The 9,903-nt window shown below is 35.3% G+C and overlaps 2 protein-coding genes across 2 annotated transcripts; both read left to right on the top strand.

Moving 5' to 3' along the window:
* The first annotated feature begins 1,300 nt into the window (after positions 1-1,300).
* Positions 1,301-4,843, top strand: LOC133801454 (transcription factor-like protein DPA). The gene is made up of 9 exons (XM_062239667.1): positions 1,301-1,456; positions 1,588-1,764; positions 1,873-1,916; positions 2,040-2,105; positions 2,175-2,315; positions 2,469-2,537; positions 3,790-3,888; positions 4,328-4,398; positions 4,493-4,843. Exons 2-9 carry the CDS (start codon positions 1,635-1,637, stop codon positions 4,671-4,673), a joined length of 801 nt encoding a protein of 266 aa, XP_062095651.1. The 5' UTR covers positions 1,301-1,456; positions 1,588-1,634; the 3' UTR covers positions 4,674-4,843.
* Positions 4,844-7,368: 2,525 nt separating this feature from the next.
* LOC133801453 (dof zinc finger protein DOF5.1) lies at positions 7,369-9,662 on the top strand. The gene is made up of 2 exons (XM_062239666.1): positions 7,369-7,672; positions 7,928-9,662. Exons 1-2 carry the CDS (start codon positions 7,619-7,621, stop codon positions 9,050-9,052), a joined length of 1,179 nt encoding a protein of 392 aa, XP_062095650.1. The 5' UTR covers positions 7,369-7,618; the 3' UTR covers positions 9,053-9,662.
* The last annotated feature ends 241 nt before the right edge of the window (positions 9,663-9,903 follow it).

Here is a 9,903-nt window from a genome sequence, read left to right as displayed (position 1 = left end):
TTGGTCATTTAGGCCATTAGATATACTCAGCCAAGTAGGTTGTAGAAGGAATCAAGGCAAAAAATAGGGGTTTTCTTCTTCTCTCTCGATCATTTATTCTTCTTCCTCTCTCAGTTTGGTTTTGAGGCAAAAGCTAGATGATTAAAGCTTGAGAACTTGATGCTTGAGAGTTTAGGATTTAATTGCAACAACTAAAGGTGTTAACTTTGTGTTGAGGTAAGGTTTTTAAGCTTAACCTTTGAGTTTTACTCTGTTTTTAAGGGATCACATTTTATTTCAAAAAGTTGGCGGCAAAAAGAGAATGGGAAAGGACGTGCGCATGTAAAAGGGTACTCAAGTACTCTCGGCAAGCAATCCCCTAGTGGCACTTGTCCACACTTGAGTGTGATTGGTGGGCACGTTTTTTGAAAGTGAAGTTCAAAAGTTTCATTCTCAGATGATTTAAACCAACATTTTTTAGGGGGCAAAATGTTACACCCAAATTTTGAGATTAACTAGATAATCTCGAAATGTAGGCTCGAAAAGGTTAAGTTCGAAATCACAAGTGTTAGCAGTACACTTATACGAATTGTCAAATGGTTATATATCTGTTATTAGCACTCGAGCATGAGTCGCAACGTTCGAGCATGAGTTGCAGGCTCGAAGACACCAACCTTCTCCTAGGAATGTATTCGACCAAATTAGTGGATTAGGATGAGGCTACAACTGGAACGATGAGCTCGAAGTTTGGCTAGTCTCGAAAGCACGTCAGCACAATGGTCGAGCTCAATGACGCGTTTGTCACACGGAAAGGCTGTTAGGAAATCCTTATTTCGTAGGGATTCGTTATTACCGTGTATTAAATCCATATTATCATGAGATACTATGTAATTAGCGCATTTAATGTATTTATTTCAAATTTGAATGCTTGATTGTAACTTCTTTAAATTGGGAGAAGATATTCCTATAACCAGGTCTATAAATAACATGGTCTGATTCATTTGTATTCACATACAAATTGTACTGGAGAAACTCTATCAAATTGCTTTCATTTGAAGGTTTGAGAAAATATTCATAATAAAAGTGACTCGTGGACGTAAGCAAATTTTAAATGCTGAATCACATAAAAATCTCTGATTTCTTCTTTTCTTTCTATATTATTGTTTAGTGCTCTTCTTAATTAAGTTTACGAAAAATGACTCGAAAATGAGGTTAGATTTGTAAATGAAATGTAAACTAGATGTAATTTTCATAAATATATATTAATATATATATTCTCACGGGAGGGAAAAAAACTTAAAATTTTCCCTTTATTGCTCCTCTTTACTATTCTCCATTTCCATCATCGGGTAAACCCAAGGAAGTGGCAAATCCATTGTTTCTTTCTGAAAGTTCACGCAAAAACCCTAAATTCTATCTCTGCCGCCGCTCCATCGGGTCCTCCGGTCAACCCACTTCGCCTGTTCATCGCTATCAGGTATCTTATATTCTTATACTAAGTTAGTTACACATTATTGTTTGGTTGGATTTTTTTTTCTCCGAAATGTAGTACTATTGAACTGAGCTTAGATTCCATGAAAGAAAATTATGTCTGAAATTTTGGTACAGTTAGAACTCAGTCAAGATCATTCTCTAACAAGGGAAGTGACACAATTATGGATCAAAGACACCAAGGCAGTGCTAATCTTCCAAGTGATCATACATCTATTAAAAACCATAATGCTGAGAAGAAGAAAAGGCCTTGCAAGATCATTGGTGGTGGTCTACGACAGTTCAGTACTATAGGTCTTTTTCCTTGCTTTCTCGTTCAATTTAGGAATCACATTACTATCTATATGCTTTTCATTGTATGCTTGTTTGTTGAAATGTTTTCGAATTCTTGGTTGTTCTCAGTTTGTAAGAAGTTGGAGACTAAAGGAAGAACTACCTATGGTGAGGTATGGGGTGTCTTTAACTTTTTCACTATATTTGTTTTCTGACAAAATTGAAGAGAGTATAAATAGTATTCATGTCAGAGCTTGAATTTAACATTCCCATTTAATTTTGTTATTGGGGTTCAGGTTGCTGATGAAATTATTGCAGAGTTTGGTGGAACTGTTAAGGAATCACCGGTGTCTTTAGATGAGGTTAGATTTTAATCAGTAATGTGTTCAAAATTACCTTTCATGTGCTAAATTCATAATTTGAATTATCAGTTTGATGAGAAGAATATAAGGCGGCGTGTGTATGATGCACTAAATGTTCTTATGGCACTGGATATCATCACTAGAGACAAAAAAGAAATTCAGTGGAAGGGACTTCCAACCCAAGATGTTAAGGGACTGGAAGAGCTCAAGGTTGTGATCCTTATGAACTTTCTTCAATCTTCATTGCGTACATGATGCCACAATATTTTTTTGTCTTTCTCTATAAGCATGCAAAGATAAGATGGTAACATTTCGAACTAGATTATTCTGATTAGCCCCATGTTGTTGTTTTCGATTCTGCAGGCGACCCGAATGAAACTGGTGAATAGGATCGGAAAGAAAACTGCCTACTTGAATGATTTGAAAGATCAAGTAAGTTCATTTCTCACCTGATGTTTTTCCTCGTGGTCTAAGATTTGACTTTGAGACATTTTTTAAATGAACGCACAACTCTCAGACGCTGTTAGTAGAGAGCTGGCCAATCACTGTCCACATCAATGCATTGCATAGTTCCAGTTTACAAAAGAATGTGTTATGCGTTAGACACGCATGTCAACTTTGTGCCCTCTAGTTTCTACATTCTTTCAAGTGATGAGAAACCATAATCTCATTGAAATTTGTACCAAATACTAGAGAAATCAAGACCAATCTGCTGACAAATTCAAACTCACAATAGAAACAGATGTAAAAGTATCAAGTAGACTAAAAACACATAAAACAGAACAAAGAAAAAGGAAAAGGGCACCGAAAGTTATACTGGTTCAATTAAGATTTCTTGGTTGGTCTACATCCGGTTTCGGAATCGCTATGTTCATGTTATAATCAGCAACAGTAAGAGTACAATTTCACAGTTGGGCAGTGGCCCACAATCACAATCTCTCAAGAGTATTTCTCACTAAACTCTCTAACTCGAGCATGACACTTTCTAACAGTAGTGCAGCTCAATACAATCTCCCAAGAACCCCCGGCACTTTCTCTATACTCACTCTTCTCTCAAATCTGTCTTGTGTTGCTTAAAAGAATGGGAAGAAGTTATATTTATAAAGGCTGAGGTCTTACGAAAACCTGCTCGTCAAAATCTGTTATGACAGTTGGCTAGTAAGAGAATAAACTAAACTATTGGGATTTGGAGAAACAAACCCAACAAATTTTTGCAGCTTAGATTAATTTAGGTGTTTTCTGACATGATAGCGTTATACATTATTCTGATATTTGTAGATTTAATTATAAAAATTATGAGGGTGGTTTAGGCTGTTGGTTGTAAAGGCCAATCACAAGGAGGAATAACCTCTTACATAAAAGAACTTATGTAGCTGAGAACAATTCAATACTATAAAATATTTAATGAGCATGAATCTATCTTTTTTCACTTTGAGTTTCTAATGTTTAATTTGGATGAGACATGCTGATTTCTTATTTTGCTACGTGCACGGTCTTTGATTGCCACTGGAAAATGTAACTTGTTCTGTTGTCATTTCATCTAAAAAAAATTGATGAATAGGTAGAATAAATTGATGGCCCTTCATTGTGAATTTCTTTAGCTTACTTTTTGTTGCTAAAGTAAATGGTTGTATTAGCTTGTTTTAATGTATTCTCTTACTTTGTGGAAAAAAAAACCATAAAGATTGCAGGTTTTCAACATTTGATATCACGAAATAAGCAGTTGCTCAATCGGGAGAGTTCTCCTCTGGAAGCATTTTCTTTGCCATTTTTACTGGTTCAAGTATGTAACTTTTGATTGTCCTTTTATGGATGATTTGCACTACTTATTATTCAGGTTGAAAAATAATCTTTTTTTATTTTTAACTTACATTGATGTCATGGAGCATGTACATTTAGAAATGCCACCACTAACATAAAAAAAATTCACCTAAAATTTGATAACACGTTTTCGGCTACGTGGAGGGGACCAATATCATATTACATCAAGGAATAGTTAGTGCTGGTGGTCAGTTTTCGCACAGTTAGCCTATGTAGTTTTCCTTTTGATTTGCAAGTTATGGACCCAAGATCTAGGCCATTCCTCCCACTTATTTGACCCTTTACCAACATAGTCAAGAGTCAAGACCAATAATTTTTTTGGTCACTATTAGGACAAGTTGGGAGCTAGATATGCCATGTTACCAAAAATCATCCTAATTTTCCTTGTAATGTTTGTCTAGACAAGTTCCCATGCGACGGTTGAGATTGAGATATCAGAAGACATGCAATTGGTCCACTTCGACTTTAACAGGTATGAAAGTATTTTGGCTCAATATAAAGACACCAGTGTTCATGTACTAATACACCAACATATCATCAAAACCATATTTTTGTCTTTGGCACAGTACACCCTTCTCTTTGCACGACGATGCTTACATTCTAAAGTTACTAAGACGACACCAACTGCCAGCAGAAAGCAGAGACATCTCGAGTTCATCATCAGCCGTCTCGTCTTCAAGCTCTGCTCTCGCATGTAAAGGCACCAAGCCCTTTTATTGGAACTCTGAAGCACACACTCAAAGATGAACAAAAGGCACCAACAATGTATGTATGTTATACGAGAGCATAATTTTGATGCAGTAGTAGGAGGATTATATGAGAAAATATTCATCATTCATACATACATGTATAGATTATGTTCCTTAATGATGTATTCAATCATGAAATATATAGTTAATTAGTAGTACCATTGATAATACTCGGTAATCAATTAAACAACAAAGGGACACAACACTTTAGATTATTTTCTTGTTTTCACCTTAATTAAGTCTTGGTGGTAGTAACCTGATTAGCTTTTTGATCAACATAGGGAAAGTTCATTTGTAGTTTTGCGTTGGATTTGACAGCATCAATCATCGAACATGGCCCATTATTTCATTTCCTTTGTGGGCAAGGAGAATTTCCTTAGTGTGTGCATGCATGGCGTTTAAAAAAAATCTAACTATAAATTGAAAACTCTTTCTCTCTCTCATATCTTTTTCGATTGATAAATAATATCACTACTGCCATAGTTTTTGGTATCCACGTAACATCGCATTTGCGAAGTGTCTTTTGTATGTAATCAACAGTCAGTTGTTTGTTTGAATTGAAATATTTGAGCTTTTTTATTTTATTTTATTTTGTTTCTCATTTGTCGCGATTGTCCACGTTTACTACTTGTTTTGTTTCACTATGTTTTTTTTTTATTTTTAAAAAAAGAAAGACTTTAGACCAACTATAATATTCTCCTTTACCACAATCATTAATTTTGTATATTTATCAAGACAAACTATATTATTTGACTATGTTACCTAATTAAGCTTAGCTTAGACCTTTGTTCTCTTTTCTTTTTTTCTTTTTAATAAACATTATTGGAGGTAAGCCTAAAGCTCGAAAAGGGTTGTGTTGTGTTGTGTTGTTCTCTTCGTAAAAAGAGAGAAGAGAATTAGAAAAGAAAAGGGTTAATTGTAGTGTTTCATTTTTTTAGTATCAAATATGTAAAAACATCTTTAATCAGGGTTATTTTATGGCAATTATATATATATATAGATATATATGAACCAAAAAAAGGAAAAAAGAAGTGATACATCATAAAATGTGATCTTTTTTATGGACTATGGACAAATGTTAAAGTTAATTAGTGTTGCTTTAGTATATTATACTACTACTAGCTATTACTAATATAAAAATATCTTTTCTTGGATGACATAATTGATTGTACGGCTCATTAGATATATATATATTATTGGAGGAGAAAAAATTCTTCAAATTTATACAAATTTATTCTGTTATGTAAAGGACACCAGCATTGAGGTTACGTGGGCCCAAGTGCCACCCATTTGTGCTTCAATTGCTAATCCAAAAATAAAAAGAAAAGAAAACGTAGGATAGAATATTTGACGAAATTAATTTATTTTGTGATTGATGATATATATATATATATATGATATCAATTATATCGAGACATCTTTATAGAAAAAGAAAATGTCCAAGCGCGTGGGTCCTAAACACTGAAAAGCGCGTGGGTCCAACCAAACAGTTCTCACTCACTGGTCAGTCAGTCAGTCAGTCAGTCAGTCCTATTTTATATATTTATTTATAGAATACTCATGCAAAATATTAATAATTTTTAATATTAATGAAGATCGAACTCGTGAGTAAGAGTAACATTATATTTTCATACAATACAAGCATTAAATAAGCAAGCACAAGAACTAACTACCTTTTCCTTTTGCATTCTTTAATTAGCAAAATCATTATATATATTAATTAATTGGAATTGGCCTTTAATTAATAATAATTAAAAAAATATTTGTACCAAAGTGAATGAGTAATATAATAAGAGTTTTGCTATTTCCTGACATCACACGAGATAATACCTTATAATTAGTGAGCAATAACCCATAATACTTATTAAATTCAAATACGTGAGACCCGATATTGAATTACATTAATAACGATACGCCACCTTTATTGAGAGAAATTATAATAAATAACCCAAAGTAATGACATGAAGAAGATAATGTTCTCATTTTTAAAATTGTAAAGAAATGACCATCTTATATCGTTGATTACCTAAGTTATTATTTTGTACAAAGCCTCAAGTGAATATTAGTGTTTACCTAAGGCTAAGAAGTTAAATAGGATAAGAGTAAATATGAAATTTTGCTATATTAATGTATTGAATTGGGCCGTTTGTTAATTTTTTTTTAAAACGGGTACATTTATCTAAATAACGGTTGTTTTGGAGTGGAATTATTTTATTCGTTGCCCGCTTTACATTTCTTAATATAATATAATTAAGCTGGTCTGCACTAATAAATATTAGTGATATTCATATTATTTATATTTATATATATATAACTTTTTCCATGCAAAAGAGTAAGAGGAAGGGGTGAGCCACTTAGATAATCTCCTTTTTTGGTTTTGGGTTGGCACAGCTCCCCACATTAGAGATCGATGGTATCGTAAAGAAGAAGCTTATGGGTTAAGAAACTGAGAAAACATCACCTTCAATTCTCAGAACCCTAAAAAGCAAAAATACAAAAAGAGAAGGAGAGAGAGAGAGAGAGATGAGTCTTATTACTGTGTGTGTTAGCTATAGCTAAGCTCTATAGTGAAAGTGTAGTGAGAAGTATAAACAAAACAAGCAACAAGCAACAATAATAATAATAATATTGCTAAATTATTAGTATATAAATACACAAAAGGACCCTCCTTTCTTTTTGCTCTCTATCTTCATCTTCCATCCACATACACCTCTCTCTCATCTTTTTCTTTCTTTCTCTTTCTTTCTATCTATCTATCTATAATATGTACTGAAACTTATTATATGATCCTTCTCTCTCTTTTCCATCTCTATCTTTGATTTTGATGTGATTCTCCACTATTATTATCTCCAAAATCTCATCAACCTTTACAAAAGATCAGAAAGAAAGAAAGAAAGAAAGAAAGAAAGAGAGAAAGAAATCATATTAATATAGAGAGGAACAATGGTTTTTTCTTCTCTTCCAGCTTATCATCATGATCCAGCCAACTGGCAACAGGTAATTAATTCATTCATTTATAATTAATAATTAGGGTTTTGGTTTTTCTTCTTCATGAATTGATGAATTTATTACTTTATTTTCAAAAAAAGCAAATAAAATTTTCCCAAAAGCCAAATATTCTCCCACATCTCTTTACTTTAATTTCTTTTTGTGTTCTATCTATCTATCTATCCCTTGAATATACCAAATATTTCTTCTTTCTTTCTTTCTTTTTTTGTAAATTTTGCTTTTGTTTTGATTTCATACTTACAGCAACCAAATCATCCAAATATAATCACCAGCAGTGCTGGCATGAGTGGTGGTTCTCAGCTTCTACAACCCTCTGCGCCTTCTCCGCTGCCTCCGCCCCCGCCTCCTCCTCTGCCTCACGGAGGAGGCGGAGCGGGCTCCATTAGGCCGGGTTCGATGGCGGATCGAGCCCGGATGGCGAACATTCCCATGCCAGAAACCGCATTAAAATGCCCTCGCTGCGAGTCTGCCAACACCAAGTTTTGCTATTTCAACAACTACAGCCTCACTCAGCCGAGACACTTCTGCAAAACCTGTAGGAGGTACTGGACCAGAGGTGGCGCCTTGAGAAACGTCCCCGTCGGAGGTGGTTGCCGGAGGAACAAGCGCACCAAAGGGAGTGGCGGCTCCTCCAAGTCCCCAGTCAGCAGCTCCGATCGACAGACCGGAAGTATGACCACATCTGGTTCTTCCGGTGCAGTACCTTCCGGTAATAACAACTTGAATAGTGACATATTAGGCTTGGCGCACCAGGTCCCGCCGGGGCTCCGTTTCATGACCCCTTTACATCATCAACTCACTCATCATCATCACGACTTCGCCGCGGCCACTAGTGACAACCTGGGCTTTAGCTACGGAGGCCTCAACTACGGTTCTATGTCGGCACCAATGGTAGGAGGAGCAGACTTGAGTTTTCACATCGGTAGCTCCGCTCTAAGCGGTGGCGGAGGAGGGACTGGGCCGAGTTCGCTCTTAACTGGCTTCGAGCAATGGCGGATGCAACAACCTCCGCAGTTTCCCTTCATGGCCTCCGGGTTGGATCCGGCTTCGGCGGGTTTGTTCGAGAGTCAAGGAGGAGACGGGCCCGGTTATCAGCCACGGCCGAAGCTTTCGAGTTCTGCGATAACTCATCAGATGGCTTCGGTGAAGATGGAAGACAATAACCACCACCACCACCACCACCACCATCATCAGCAACAGCAGCAGCAGCATGAGCTAAATTTGTCGAGGCAGTTGATGGGCAATGATCAGTACTGGAATGGCGGCGGCGGAGGCGGAGGCGGAGGCGGTGGTAATTCTGGTAACAATGCTTGGACGACGGATCCTTCTGGGTTCAGCTCATCTTCCACAACCAGCAATCAACTATGAACACTGTAGCTACTAATTAAACTACTCTCTCTTATCATCTCATTCTCATATAAACTTTCAATATGTGGTGATCTGTGAAGCTTCGGGTTTTTTCTTAGTGTGGCTTCAAATTCCATAGATGATTAACCTTTAAAGAAGAGAAAAATTGTACGAGACTACAGCTCGATCAAAGTCTCCGCAACATGAATCTTTACACCCAGATCTTGACCAGGATGATATGATCATGAAAGAAGTATCAGATACATACTATATCATGGCCTTTTTCATAAACCCTAGCTAGCTAGCTAGAAATATGGTAGGTTTTTTTTTTCTTACATCCTTTTTATTTGGGTTTTTTTTTCTTCCATCTTCTTCTTAATTTCTTTGTTTTTAGCTTAAAAAGAAAATGAAATTAATGTGTTAGTATGTTTACGAGACAATGATAGTGTAAGAATATTACTTTGATTGTAGTTTTGAGTTATTAAAAGAAGAGAGGCATATGTTAATGTTGATGATCATCAAAAGCTGTACTACCATTGCTATATATATATATGTGTGTATATATATATGTATCAATGTTTATTAATTCGATATGCTATTGCATGAATATATATATATATATTTGATCAAAGTTTTTTTTTGGTACTTACTGATGTGATGACATGATCGAATCAATTAGTTAATAAACTGCTTTTTGTGTCGGCAATTTCCTCAAATTTTGTTCTAATTAATAATTGTACTATATGTGATCTAAGATTGATATAATTATTATGTGTGTTCTTATGTATATATTTATTTATATTAAATCTCAGCCGAGCTTTCCGCCACTTCCTATGTAATTAACTTTGGTGCTCATATCTTAATTTTAGATT

The sequence above is a fragment of the Humulus lupulus genome, chromosome 9 (genome assembly GCF_963169125.1).
Source record: "Humulus lupulus chromosome 9, drHumLupu1.1, whole genome shotgun sequence".
In the NCBI taxonomy this organism is placed as follows: domain Eukaryota; kingdom Viridiplantae; phylum Streptophyta; class Magnoliopsida; order Rosales; family Cannabaceae; genus Humulus; species Humulus lupulus.
This window is presented reverse-complemented; position numbering and strand designations above follow the sequence as displayed.